Raw genomic sequence first — 15796 nt, forward strand, 5'->3', positions numbered from 1 at the left:
CACCGGAAATGCTCGTATTTAAGAGGTACAGCATAGAGCGTCCACAAAGGAAATCCAGATCTATAACTATGGGAGAAACATAGGTCCTAAAGAAGGACCTTGGCTGTGGTGAATAGCTGAAGAATATTGAAATGGTTTGCATTAGTCCGTTGCTGAACAAATCCAGATGTATCCAATATAAGGCCAGGAGACTTCGAAAAAATTACAAAAAAGGCAGCATAAATCGGCTTCATTCCACTCGAGACCACTCCGATTGGAGAGGAGGAGCTTGTGAAGATGTAGGAATCGAGACAGGAATCTCCCATTCTGCTAACAATTTGACGCCAGCTTCCAGTGAAGAGATAATAAATGTTGAACCATCTTTTTGCACCAGAAGCTTCACCGGGAAACCCCATCTATATTGGATGTCGTTATCCCGAAGCGCTTTCGTGAGAGGTTGGAATGTTCTCCGTGTATTAATAGTGTGGATCGAGAGGTCGGGAAACAACTGGAGATTATTAAGAACTTCCGCATCCGCCGAATCTCTTGCCGCCCTTAATATCTCTTCTTTGATATGGAAGAAGTGAAGTCGCAGGGGGACATCTCTGGGAGAGCCTGCCGGAGCTTAGGTAGACGGTGGATGCGATCGATCAACAAGTCACGAACCTCTGCAGATGGCAATAACTTCTGGAAGATGTTCAAAGCAAAGTCCTGGAGTTCTGCATTTGATACCTATTCCGGGACGCCTCTGATTTTAACGTTGTTCCTCCTAGATCTATCTTCCAAATCCGCCAATTTGTTTTTGACAGCCATCAACTCCGTGAGGACCGAGTTATGAGAGGTTAGAAGATCATTATGCGAGGAAACTAGTTCTTGCATCTTAGTCTCCAAGTTGTTCGTACGGTCCCCAATACCAGTCACTTCACTGGTGAGTTGTTTAATAGACACTTGAAAGTCAGAGGTAAGGTCCGTGTGGAATGCCTGAAGCATTTGATGGAGAGTGTGGACAGTAAGCGGAGCATCAGCAGAAAGATCAAGGTTGACATCAGGGCTAGGAGAAGGGACAACCTTGGTTGTCAGCGGAGATTTCCCAGCAGAGGATGAATCGGTGGTTTTCTTTGCTACAAATTTGATAGGAGGTGCGAAAGTAGACAACTTGCTTCTTTTGTTAGGCATACTGTCGTCTTCGTATAACGAATATGAAAAGTCAAATGGTTACTGTTGCGGTCAATGCAATATTAGGTAAATATGGGCTGTGAAGGTCTCATAGGGATGAGTGATGGAAATCACTGAAAAAACATGGCAGCAATGGATGCTACTACCCTGCTATTAGGGAGATGTTGAGGGGTGAAATATTCATCCAATAGCAGGAGTGTAATATTGAAATAGATAGGGCATGTATACTGTACAGCAGGGTGTTAGGAGCAGAGCAAGCTGTAAGCAGATACGTTGTGGGTATGGGGCCCTGGTCCAAGATGGCGCCTGTGGCTTCCCCAAAGGTGTCTGTATCAAACCTGGTGGTCAGCAGCCCTGGGGAGGGAGAGGTCCGGCACAGCAGGAGGCAGGTACGAGGTGTCCAGGTGCGCCGGGCGGCGCCCGCGGCAGTGACGTCACGCTGGCCCCTGCCGGAGCTCCAGACTCAAGCCCGCGGCTCCCGGAAGGTGAGTAGGCCGCAGGGCTCTGGCAGACGCTGAGACCTCAGGAGGGATCGAGGGCCTCGCGAGAGGGCGTCAGGCACCACCGGACAGATCGGGGATGAGGCAGCAACCGCAGTGGCAAGTCTCGCGGGTCCCCGTCCGGGCTCCAACTCGAGGCCGCGGCTTCAAAGCGGGAGGTAGGCCGGAGAGCGCCGGAGGCCCCAAGAGACTCGGGGATTGCAGGTAAGTGAACAGGGGGGGAAGCAGGCATCCTTAGGCAGTTGTTGGTGAGTAGCAGGCTCCCAATAGTCAGCAAAACGGGCTCCCTACTAGAATATATTGCAGGAGCTCCTCCAAAACATGTCCGTGCCAGCAAACAGTCAGGCCACGCCCCGGTATTTGGCGTTTTTAAACGGGCTCAATAGCTGCTAAATAACGGTTTTGTATAAGTGGTGCAGAATAGTATTCAGGTGGTTTTTTTTTTTGCAGAAAATAACTTATCCCAGCAAATTTGGGGTACTTGAAAATGGGGGTCAGCATAGTTTAAAGTTGCTAAAGGTAAGTTGAAAAAATTGTGAAAAATCCACCTGCCGCAAGCACCTGAAATGTAGAAAACACCTGAGACATACTTGGGGACCCCCCCAGAGCCAAGTTCGCTAATTTTTAACTTTGTCTCCCAAAATTTTTTTTTTTCTTTTTTTTCTTTTTTTTTTACACAGTTTACCTTTGGGGGACTGTCTGAAGGCTGCACGGGGGTTCCCGCAATGTTGCACCCCAAAACCCCAATTCTGCACTTTTTTCCGCCTGCTATTCATAGGCAAAACATTTTCGCCTAGTTCACTGCATTGACTTTCCGCCTAGGCAGAAAGTCTTTCAAATTGTATACGGAATAAAATCAAAAAAGGCGAAAATTACTTCATCAGTGAAAAGTTTTCACCAAAAACATGCGAAACCGGCTTTTTCGCTCCAAAATGAATACGGGCCTAAGGGAAATGTATTAAAGTGTCAAGTAAAGATGGGATAGTTCAGCTCTTGCTTTGCCCAATATCAAGACAAAGCAGGGGTAAATATTGGTAAAATGTATTCTAAAAATATTTGCCGAAGAGGGAGAGTGTTAACGCACCTCTTCGGCGATACCAGACAGCCCCATAGCATTGCTGACAAATATCGCATGCGATAGAGTGACGGACCCGCATTGGCTTCAATGACCGCCAACGTCACAAAAAAACATAAAAGCTCACAGAGGTCGTCTGCCGTCCCAGTCAGTCACTGCGGGACAAACTACAGATACCGACAGGTAATCCTACCGATATCTGAAAAAAATTACAACCACGAAAGTAAACTTATCGTTTGTAAGACAGAGCCGCAGGGTTACTCTCGCCATACACTGTGTGGTCTATTCACTAAGCCTTGGAGAAAGATAAGTCCCAGCCAATCAGATTAATTTTTCAAACACAGCCTGTAAACTGACAGTTACAGTAGGAGCTGATTGGCTGAGACTCATCTCTCTCCATTGTATCTCTCTCCAAGGCTTAGTGAATAGATCCCATATCTGTACAAGTATGCAGAGACCGGTAAAAGGGGGCGTGGCCAGACAGACTTTATGCGGGTGTAACAGGGTGCGGTGCCATGCGACCGCATAATTTTGGCCCCGCCCCCGCTACACAATGTCGAAAAAACAGGCATTGTAAAGCAGGGGGCGGGGCCAAAACGACGCGATTCAGCGTGAATCGCATCAGCGCTCCCCCCCCCCCTGCTGGGGGGATTCAACAGGTATTGGGGGGGAGGGGGGGGCTTGCCTGCCTTTCCGGGGGGGCAGGAGCTGCACCCGTTTATCGGGAGGCTCCCGCCCGAATCGGGAGGGTAGGCAACCCTGGTTCTACCTAATTACCGGAGGACTTCATCATTCCTCCTCCCCATAACTATCTATTCTGAAAAGCTGTAATTTTTGCGATGACAGCTTTTCGGGAAATAGATAGTTATCTCTCTCTACACTACCATGCTATACCATATACCATACTATCCATGCTGCGCATGCGCGGTTACATTCATAAGGCCAGCGCATGCGCAGTGCTGCCTATAGCGGCGGTAATTTTGTGTGTCCCCTCCCCCCTCTGCTCACCTCACCCCCGTCCCCTACTTAAGCTGCTCACAGCCTCAGGCTCCATCTGCTATGCTGACACGTGGTCTCCCAGCAAAACACAGTACTTTTTAGAAAACACATGCTGGGGAGAACACATGACTGCATAGCAGACGGAGCCAGAGGAGAGTCCAGAGTGATGGAGGAAGACGCCGGGGGACCTGCCCAGCTGAAAGCAGGTAAGTGTTACTTACTATACGCCACCTCACATTGGCGGATAGTAACACCATCAAATTCCGAAAATACATAATTTTCGGAATTTGATGAATACCATAATTTCCATATCCCCCATACTAATGTACTAATGTATGGGGAGTGTGGAAATTAACACAGGGGGACTTAGCAAGGAGATATCAGTGATATCTCCTGTGTTAAGTCTCTACATAAATACTAAAATAACAATTAAGGAAAATGTCTTTAAAAACGTTATTTTAGTGTTGATGAATAGTCCCCTTAGACTGGGCAGGGTGTTGGAAAATCTATAATCAGGCACCTACTACTTAGGAGGAGTGGGTAGAGGCACTGCAAGAGGCACCAAGTGCAGGTAGAACAGAAATGATGGACCCCTACAGAATAAATATATATAATGACTCCTATATAATAAATATATTTAATAAACCACACATCATTATTTACACATTGGCAATACTCCAATTAATTAGCACATTGCATTGAGGAACGGTTGTACCATATATAAGGGTCCATTGCATACTTGCCTACCCTCCTGATTCGGCCGGGAGCCTCCCCGAAAATCGGTTGCCGCTCCCAGCCCCCCGGAAAGGCGGGCAAGCCTCCACTCCGCCACCCCTCCCCCCGCGGTTTTAAGAGAAACCCCCACAGCAGGGGAGGACGAAGAGGCAATTCACGCTGAATCGCGTTAAATTACATGATTGCATGGTCACCCCCCGCCCGCCCACAAACCTGTCCCACCACGCCCCCCATTCTGGCCACGCTTCACTGCAATGCCGACCTGGCTGCTCCTTCCCGGAAGGGGCAACCAGAATATCGGCAACCCTGGCATTGACTTGGTTTTGTCCATCTTCTAGTACAATAGTGAATTGCTATTGCTCCTTTTGGGGGATTGAGGTGGTGTCAGTCCTGTTTGTAATTCGTGAATATATTTTTATGGATCTTTCTAGTATATATATTTTCCTCCCATCACGGTATATAGTGGTCACAGCGTGCCACGTAATTTGTTTTTTAATCCTTCTTTTTTTTTTTTGTTTGATAATTAGAAAACTCACAGCCTTCCCAGCCCCCTGATAGGTTCTCTTTATGTAATTTGCTCATCTGTGATTTCTACCTGAAATCTCTCTTCTATTTTAGAACAGCGATGATGAAGGCCCAACTAGACCGAATCACCGTTCCTCTCATACATAGTGCATGAATCATTTTGATTAATGAGGCCCACCTTTAATACAAGCAGAGTCATTTGCACGTCTGACACATTCATACATATTTCAGTATGTGGGGGGACAGCTAGTGTCTCCCATATAGACAAAGGTTTGATGGATGCCGTTACTTAGTGTATTGGAAATTGTGTTGTTTATATGTGTCCTACTGTGCATTATTCAGCTTTAAATACCCGTCAATGTTAGGAGAACACAAATATTTATTAGTAACCAATTTTATAACAGCAGGGAAATTTTTCATCTGCCATCTCATCTCATTTCCCATTTTAACTACCCAATCCATCAAATTGTAATTCTAATATATTTTATGCCTACCAATAAAAATAATCATGGCGACATTATTAATAAATTTGATTTATAAAGTGCCAATGTATTGTACTGCAATGTACGTACTGCAGGAAGGCGTGGAATAAATTCCAGGAGGCATGCAGTGCACAGATATTAGAGATAAGTGGTGACGGCTTACAAACTAAAGTAAAAAAAATAAAATATATATATATATATATATATATATATATATTTTTATTTTTTTTTATAAAAAAATATTAATTTGTATAAATACAATAATTTATGCTTTGCTCAACTAAAAATGTTTATTTTCAGGAGTGCTATTTCTATTAACTTCAAAGTTATCCTGGCTAAAAGTAAATAAATAAAAAAATAAGGATTTTTTTTTTTATTCTTTCCATGCTCTCATCTGTTAACCACATCCTGAGATGCTTGTGCCACAACAAGACTTCATTTAATAAAAATGCTTCTGCATGCATGAACATTGGTGAAAGCCATGGCTGGTATTTAATACTGGTCAGTTCAGAGGAGCAGAAAAGGAAGCAGATAGAAAGATGGCACAGCCATGCCCCCTTATGCGGAGCAATATGTAAAGAAGGCCCAGAAATTGTCAACGGAGCATTCCCACATCCCCTGATACATATCCACACCACATCCTAGTGGTGGGGGTCCGAAAAATGTCCTGGCAGGGTTTTGCGACATCTTTCATAAAATGAGCAAAGTGAAAACAACCTTTCGCTGCAATAAGGCTCTCAGCCTCCTCTGTTATTATCCTATCCATGGGTTAGCATTCTTCTCTTCCTGCAAATCTAATTTAGCTTTCATTTAGTTTATTATTTATTGCTATAGATTTATTTCTCCATGTGCACTAACCCTCTCCCTTTTTCCTAGTCTCTCCATATGGAACAAGTTCTATTACCAATGTGCCGTGTCCCCCGTCCCTCTATACTGCTTTTTTCTGCTCCCCCGAGTGAGAGTCTGTCATGACGCAGTCGCACAAGTAAAGGTTCACGTCACGGTGATTAATCTTATTTTTAGCAGCCTCATTCATGGGAGTAAAGAGACTGTCTCCTAGATATGCACTTATAGCATTTCCAGGCTCCCGCAGAGCTAAACAACCAATGTTTGATATAGCAGCATTTTCATTGGCAAGGGCTGGCCATCAAGTGTGCACTGAGCCTTACTTGTAGATGGGAAAACGTGTTCTGTATTACTAAACAGAGGAGGCATGAATACATCTAGTAATAATGTAGCACAAATGCAGAAAGTAGCACTGCCAGAATGTCAAACAATGATGCTGCAGTGCTATTTGCTGATAGACCAATCACTGTATTTATAATTAAGACCTGTTAAAGGGAAGCTGTGTCTCTCTATACATTCCGCCAGACTGTACTCATTTTCTGAGAGCAGCGCTTTCCAAATTAGGGGAGTGGTTTTGTTAAAATGGGTTGGATCATGGGCGTGATTTACAATCAAGTGCCCAAATGGCAATCACTAACCCTGCCCATGGCTCACGCCTATTGTAATCATCCAACCAGTCACCTGGGGCAGAATGCATATGCATCGCAATTAGCATGCGATGCATCCCGCCCCTCATCGCATGCATGCCGGCGTTAATTACGCCGGTATGCATGTAGAATAATTGAAAGGTCAGCTCTCAAAATAAGAGCTGTCCTTTGAATGACTTCCGGGTTTATGACACATGGTGTGGGGGGTGCTGAAAGGGATCCGATTGGTTCCCTCCCATGGAGGCGTCGCGAATGGAAGCCCATAGGCTTCTATTGGGCAACGCCATCTAAAGATCACTCACCTTTCTGCCTATGCATCTAAAGATGGCGTTGCAAACCGCATCCAAGCCCCGGAATGTATGGCATTCTGGGGCTTGGTGCATATGAGAAATGCAGTCAAACCACCGCAAAACGGCATTTTTTGGGGGGACTTCACCGCATTTCTGACATTGGTGCATCCCACCCCTGATCTTTTATCCTGCTGACAACCATATATCTGCATGTAATGACACATTACCCAGGCTGCCTCACAGCCAGTTCTCCCCAATACACAGCCTTACAGTCCAACCGTTTTCAATAATATCTGGGGACCCCACTTAATTACAACACAGGCTGTGACCAACTCCACACGACAACTGCATATAATACCATATATTTCCATAGTCTTCCTTCCATTTTATTTTAGTAAAGCATGGGGACTTCCCCAGCTCTCAGAGGCTGCGGGACCCATGACAGGCTAGCTGCTACGGTCATGACCCTCCAGTTCACACCTTGCGTCAGGTTAGTGTTGTCCATCGAAACACCTGCCATCGATGCTTTCTAATCATCATCAGGACACCATCAATGATTCACAACCACACATGGAAAGGAGTCCGCAACCACACATGTGCAAAGAAGAGAACCTTTGGGCCCCCCTCATTAAAGGCAAAACCGTTGACCATTTAGTGTAAACCATCAATGGTTGCTATCGAAACCATCAATGGCCAACCAAAATCGGGACTGCAATCTCAGTGACAACGCAGACCCATGGTAGAGTAATTGACAGGAAATGCCATTTGTGGGTGGTGATGGGGGGGAAGGGGTGGCTGGCGAACGCAGACGTGCAAATTTGTTGGAATGCCGTTGAAGGTGCGTACATAAATTATCCACTACGATACCAGTACGCAGCCTGAAGCCTCATAACTCAATTCCTGAGTAAGGTCTAACCTGCCTTAACTGTGCATGAGGCTTTGATATTACTCGATTGTACGGATGTGCGTGTAGGTGAAGTGGGCGTCCTTATGTTGCCCTGTGGCAGCATTGCGATCGCTATAGATTAGCATACATTCGTAGTGAAACTGCGTGCGTACTCTATATTGCGATCCGTAGTGAATTGGGACGATAGTCCCCTTCGTATTGATTTACAAGTTGTGTGCGTCACATGTATGGCTAGCCTGGAGAGCGCAGTTATTATTTTGGTTCTTTGGGGAGCCTAATTACCGATCATTTTGAGTTGCCATTGTTAATTATCAATCCTTATGGCAAGTTGTAAGAAATTATATTTTCTAACTATTTATCAATGTGCACGAGACAGGACAGTCTTTCCCGAAAACAACTGTCCCGGCAATGATGTACGTGCCGTGCAATGTGGAACGCGTCCATCTTTGCTTCATTGACTGAATGTGCACATGCAGGGCCAGCGGGCGGGTACATATGCCAAGCAATATAGTTGTGATGGGCATTGAAAAGAGGGGCAAGTCCACCGAGGAGCGATCAGATGATCTCCGCCTGGGCTTCCCACATAGTGAACTGCCATCTTCAGTTTACGGAGACAAGCCATGCTTTTCGAATATTATTAAATAGCCCCATAGCGCAATCCCTATGGGAACGGCTGCTGAAAGTGCTGGTGATTGGAAATTCTGACTTGAACTTGTGGAAACAGCCATTTCTGCATGTTTTAAGGACAGAATTAGTTTAAAATTAAATCCTGCATTTAAATAACTATAGTTGAGATAAAGATAAAAATATGTGGATTATCCTGGGCAAACTAGCTCATATATAGGAATGCTACATTAACATCAACAGTATACTATATAGATGGGTAATAAACAGTTTGAGTCCAGACTCCAACATTTTGATTCTTTCCAATGTGGAAGCTGGGTAAATACACATTGGCTTCTCCTACAGCGGCTGCATCAAGGTGTATCCAAAACTGTAACGGTGGCGTTTTCCTATTGGTGAACTGTAAGTCATGGCACAAACATGAAGCATTGCTACAACAGATCATATGTAAGGTAAAATACAGCCAGGCCCAGCTTGCGCCACTTGCAGGGCACTGAAATGAGTTAGAAAGTACAGCTAGTTCTTTGAAAGAAAGTTTCATTGTGACTTTGGATATTGATGTGGGATAAGCGTTATGAAAAATATGCCCCAGAGATTTGTAATCCCAGATATGTGGCCAAAAATCTATATTTTATGAACTTTTATAAGGTATAATGGATATTCTCAAACTAATATTGCAGCTGGAGGAGTCGTAAGGTTGATATATGATCCTCTGGGAATTAATTAATGTGTTTGCCAACCAAGGAAACCATTTATCACACAGCCAAATGTGTATAGAGATGTAATGCTAGGTGTTTTTTTTAATGACATTGTGCTATACTATAGTCATTTGCAAACTTCCTTAAATAATAACTCCTACCTTTATTGACCTTTACATAACATTGGGCCTGATTCAGAGCCGGACGCTATTTGCGCTCGCTCGTCCAGAAAAAGGGGCTGGCTATTTAAATTGACCGTTCGCTCTTTACGGTCTGTTGACGCCTCTATGTCTGAACGAGCGAACAAAACATGCGGACGTTTTTTTGTAAAAAACGCCCCCAGGCCGCTCGCATCATACGTCATCTCCGCTATTTATTAGATTAATCGAGTACATCGAAAGGCGAATTAACTGCTCGCTATTCTTGTGGTTGCATTTTCCTACCGCAATCATGCGAGCATTTCTGGCTAAAAGACACCCAACTGACGTGGTCGATGACGCTGCTTTGTTAATTATGCACACCCATTAAACGCCCGTTTTGACCGTTTGGCACGCCTGCGTTCGGATCTCCACTCCCCGTTTTCAAGCACCTTCCCCTGTTACCACCCACAAACGCCTCACTCTGCCACTCAAATTAGCAGGCATTCTCTATTTTGCGAGCACACGATTTTCGACCGCACTGACTGGTTCGCGCATGCGTACTAAAACCCATACGCATGCGCAGATGTGCGAACATCGCTCGGAACGAATGAGCAGCCGCTTATGAGCGGCTCTGAATCAGACCCATTATTCCTAGTCCTGGAAAGTCAAAGAAATAGGAAGTGAGCTCACAGATTCCTGGGAGAGTCTGTCAATCTCTCTGATGCCCAGATCAGACAGAGAATCAGCCACCATGCCCCACCCGCTGCAATGAGAAGACTCAATCACTGTGGTGTGACGGGATCCAGGATAAATCAGCCTGGTAACTGCTAAGCTTGGTTGCACAGCTCCCAACTGTCCTGATTTAAGCAGGTCAGGCCCGAGTTGAGTGCTCTGTACCGCCTTCCCAATTAGGACTACGTTGTCCTGATCGGTTGGAGGGTAAAGCTAGGTACACACTGGAGTGATGTCCTTCGATTACACACTGGAGCGATGTCCTTGCGATTTGGCCAAATCGCAACGACAGATCGTGCAGTGTGTATGCACAATATGCGCGCTCCCGTGGTCGCATGCAACGTCATCAGGACGATCTCTCAAGCGGCCCCATTCATGTTAATGAAGGACGGAGCGTGTGGTCGCTTCGCCGTTCATAACATCGTTCTAATGTGTACCAGCGGTGCGATACGTCGGCCCGACGGGCCAACATATCGCCCCGGTACACATCATCCAGGGTGTACCTAGCTTAAGTACAAATCTGAACGACTTTTGTCATGACCAACCAACTTTACAGTTTTCAGAGTGATTAAACAACCTTGAGAACATCCGAATTTGAGTGTACACACTAGTGACTTATCGTTCCAATCACAAAGGTGACGTTTTTAAACTGAACTATCAGCAGAAATGTCGGTCAGATGATCGGAATCATACACACTACAAAATGTGCACGATACAGGCTCATGATTTTGGAGAAATGTTGTGAGGCAGGTCCATTCATCTGATCCGACTTATGGCCTGATTCAGTAAGGATCGCAAAAGCGATTACGCATGAAGTCTCACTGCGAAGATATGCTAATGATTGCAATCGCAATGCCATACGCATTCTAACATAAGGACGCCCACTTTACCTTACACACATCCGTAATACTTAGCAAGACTGCGAAACCATCGGTAACATCGAGTACCATCGCAGCCTCACGCTCACTTGCACAAGCCCTGACCTTACTCAGGAATTGCTAACCTCATTGCACGTAGTGAAAGCCCAAGCTGCGTATGGCAACGCAATGGCAAATCTATGCATGCCCCTGCGATGGCATTTAAACACACTGGCACGCCTGCGTTTTGCCGACCACCCCCAAACGGTACTTCCGGTCAATCACTCTGCGATGGGTCTGCGTAGTCACTGCGATCGCAATCCTGAACGAAGTGGAGTCTACGCGCACTGCGATACATGCACAGAACGCAACAATCAGATGATTGCGTGCGTAATCGCAGTTGCGATCGGTAAAGATTCAGGCCCTAAGTTTGGAACGCTAATCGAATACATGTGCTGCATACACAGGCTGAGATTATCGGAATGGGCAGCAAAATAAGTCTGATTAGTGCGATTATTGCATAGTATCCGCCTAGCTTTAGTCCCATTGACTGCTTATTTGTGATCGGCTTTGAGTGGGAAGAGAATAGGGCGGGAGTTGGTCCAGCGCCTTAGAAGCACTAGCCACACCCCTGTGACAGCGCAAATCCCCTATAGAAATTGTTCCGATTTGTTGGGACGAGTTCGTTAGGTGGTATCAGTTTGCATTTGAAATACTTATTTTTTTCCAGTATATACATACATATAAAGGAGCTTATTTATCATTAAATATTTGCAACATATTTCCCGAAAACACATGTACAACGCAGGAGTCCGGCTTCACTCCAAGCACTTTGCAGGTACATTCAGAGCCCCTATCCATGTGCAAATTGATACATGCCAGCGCTATATTCGCATCCTGCAATGCGATCATGGGTGCTAATATCGCGCTCAGGGCCTGATTCAAACCCGCGAGCGCATAGCGTTCGCAAGCAGGAGCGAGCTCCGTAGCGAGTCAGTTTCACTCGCTGCGGGACTCACTACAAGACGGGGCGGCTGTCGATTGTGATTGACAGCTCACCCCGTTTTGTAGGCGTGCAGAGGGGGTGGCTGGACAAACGGAGACGTTCCTGAAGGAACGCCTGCCATTTGTGGGCGGCCCTACTGACATCACCCGTGATGTCAGTAGTGAGCTTCCTGCTCTATTAGAGCAGGAAGCTCACTGGGGCTTGCGGTGGACGAGACCCTACCACAAGGGTCTCGTCGCAAGCCCGATGGTCGCCACCACCACCTGGCCGCCCGCTAAAGCTGTGGGTGGTCACCCACAGCTTAGCAAGCGGCCTGGAGGCCGGCCCCCCCCAAAAAACAGGCCGCCCTGATTCAGAGCCAGCGTTCACAAAGAGCGTCCGGCTCTGAATCAGGGCCCCAGATCGTATTGCAAATGCTATTATTGATAACTGGGCCCCAAAGAGCTGGTGAGTATTGCATTCATTATGCCCTGTATAGATAGTCAATATTGAAAGAAAAGGGTATTTACAAGGACAAATCAATAAAAGCTGATGCTATCTCTCCAAATTAGAGACAGTTGGGAACGACAGTATGCAATCTTATTCTGCTTCACTGCCGGCAATACGCACAGTAGTGGCATAACAAATTATGTATTCTCTGCGGTAGGTCAGTTACCTAGCTGTGTTCCAACACGTCAGTTTGACAGATGTACATTCTTGGGCATAATTAAACTCTGCTGAGTGGAGAAGAAGGTTCTTTAAAAGTTGAAAACTGGCCCTTAAATTCTTCCTGACTAGAGAAACGCGATACTCATGTAAGCAGAACTTGTCTGCGTCTCCGAGATATCCGCGAGCAAGAACGATGGTAATTTGTTCTGTCTTTACCGCTGTCTTCCTATGATTTTTTTTAATATCATGCTTCAAAACAGAGAATGCATTTTAGAGCCAGCAAACGCTTCATGTAGCTACTTAACTTCCATGTCTATATCCTTTCTCCAACGGCATGAAGGAGACAATTTGACGGAACAGAGTCGTCTGCTTGAGGTTGAATTGATTTTATGTTTATTGTTTTGTCAGACTGTGTCTTGCAGTGTTTCATCTCTTGTCCTGACGCTTGTTCTATTTGTCCAGTTAGGATTATGCCTAAGCAGGGCATCAGCCTCCGTTCTTAACTTCAACTGCAGTTTGGTTCTGCTGCCGATGTGCCGGACGTTGCTGGCTGTCCTCCGTGGTACCAAAAAGGTGAGAACGCTTCTATATCCCATTGTTCTAGATTTGGATGTTGTTGGTGTTTCAGGGTCCAATTCATGCATAGTTGCCAACGATTTCCGGGAGACTCCAGACAATCACCTGCAAGTGCTGCTTATGTGAACCAAAAACACATGATAGTGATAATCCAGTGAGCACTCAGTTATAGGTGATTATGCCATATGGGCATGCATACACTGATGGCATATACATACACTAATATCACGGCTGTCACAATAATATTAGAACTGATAAAAGTGTTCCTTTAAACCAATAGAACAAACAATAGGTATCAATAGAAAAACGCAAACAGATGTGTCTTTATTTGGTTTACTAGTAAAATTTTAGATACTGTTATAACGACAGTCAATGAACAATGATGTCTATTTAGTGTAATTGACATAAAGCTAAATCTGTCTTAGAACAGCTGTTCTCAGGCATTTACATAAGGGAAATAGAACGATGACACGCAGTGGCGTAACTAGGGCAGGGCCCCGGGACCGGTGGTGCGTGTGGGGGGGGGGGGGAGTTGGGGCCGGCGACGGCCACGGTACGGGCACGCCCTAGCCAGCCAGTGTAGTGCAGACCGCAGTGTGGTACTGGGGGTACTGTATAAGGGGCATTACTGGGGGCCTGCATAAGGGGGACCACTACTGGGAGGACTGTATAAGGGGCACTGCATAGGGGGGACTGTATAATGGGCACTGTATAAGGGTGCATTACTGGAGGCACTGTATAAAGGGCACTACTACATGGGGCACTGCTACTGGGGACATTGCATAAGGGACACTACTACAGTGGGCATTGCAAGAGGGGCACTACTACTTGGGGCATTAAGGTGCCTATGGAATGGTAAGAAATGTTCCCAGAGTGACGAGAAAGGTGTGTGCAATATTGACATGCCCCATTTTTCAGTGGACACGCCCCTTGTTGCATGTGGCCACGCCCATTTTTTTGCCATGTGCGCCTTCGGCGCGTGCACATAGGGGAGGGGGATGAGGCTCCATTTTTCAATTTGCCCTAGGCTCCAAATACCCTAGTTACGCCACTGGTGACACTGGTTGGAAGTGGGTATGTGAGGATATGGGGAAAATTAAAATTGATAGAATAATAGATAAAAGATTACAGGTAGTAAAATTTGTATAAAAAATGGATACAAAATGAATAAATGATATATAGAATTATTACATATAAAAGTAAAAAAAAAAAAAAAAATAATAAAAAAAATAAATATATATATATATATATATATATATATATATATATATCACTGAACTCTCTATCGTCAGATGACAGATGAACCATACCAGGAATCTTAACACTTTATAACTTAACTAAAATAAAGACATGAGACCAAATGTACCGTTGAAAATGTAACGGTCGGCTTTATTTATTACAGCAGAAGTATGGTGGCAGAAGAAAACGGCAGCATATTGCGATTACTTGATTAGGCGAATGATGTCACAAATTGCGAGGGCCAACTATTCCCCTTGTCAAAGGCAAATGTGAAATTAGAACTTGCAAGGGCCAATTATCCCTTTGCAAGTGGGGAGGTATCCAACACCCATGCCAATGCACTATTCAGGCCCACTCGGTTGAGAGGCGCCACTGACCCCAGAAGGGTGAAATCAGCCTAACCCGGTGCATTGAAGGAGAGTGCACCCCCCATACTGCAGCAAGCTGGCCGCCAAGTTGCCGTTCTTTCCCTGCCCTGTAATAAGCTGACACAGACAAGACACAAAAATAGGAGGGAGGGCAGGAGATCAAAGCAGAGAGGCAGGATTACACAACCAACTGACCTAAAACCCCTATAAACCCGCTCAAAGCGAATGCCTACCAATCCTTGTAGTCACCCGCGCTGTCCCTCAAATCAGAACCACACCCCCCCCTTTTAACTATTAACTAATCCTATCCCTGACTGGAGGTTTATGAGTCTTCAGTTCTAGACTAATTTCAGTTATATTTATGTCTAGTCTTTCAGTGTCTAGTGGTCTCTTCAGTAGCCGCAGTCCGTACAGGGCCAGCTTCACTGCTAAAGAGACCCTTGAGGTGGTATAATCCTTTGGTTTACGCTCACTGCACTGCTGGGAAAGAGAGGGGAGGCCTCCGTAACTGGGAGTGTGTAGGAAGGAGCCGGGACACATGTAGCTAGTTTGCACTTGGAGTAAAAAAATGAATCAGGGTCTGATCTGAGAGGAATGTCTCTGGCAGCGAGTGGCGGCAGACGTACGTAGCCGATCTCCAGTCGCGACCTGTCTCCTGTTGGTGCTTCCACAAAGTTAATGTGAGCGGGCTGTCCAGTATATAAGAGCTGGTGTCTCCGACGCCTTTCGGCCGGCATAAGCTCCCCT

At 45.6% G+C, this 15796-nt stretch overlaps 1 protein-coding gene across 2 annotated transcripts in view; it reads left to right on the forward strand.

Moving 5' to 3' along the window:
• Positions 1 to 15796, forward strand: part of NOX4 (NADPH oxidase 4) — a 278377-nt gene that overhangs the window by 25203 nt on the left and 237378 nt on the right. Inside the window, exon 3 of one of the 2 annotated variants that reach the window (XM_088449030.1) lies at positions 13329 to 13439. In XM_088449030.1, coding sequence (XP_088305156.1) covers positions 13329 to 13439 — 111 coding nt within the window. The remainder of the gene's footprint in view (positions 1 to 13328; positions 13440 to 15796) is intronic. The other variant, XM_088449031.1, reaches the window with a different exon arrangement.

Source organism: Taudactylus pleione, unplaced genomic scaffold (genome assembly GCF_031769625.1).
Source record: "Taudactylus pleione unplaced genomic scaffold, aTauple2 ptg000478l, whole genome shotgun sequence".
NCBI classification, from domain to species: domain Eukaryota; kingdom Metazoa; phylum Chordata; class Amphibia; order Anura; family Myobatrachidae; genus Taudactylus; species Taudactylus pleione.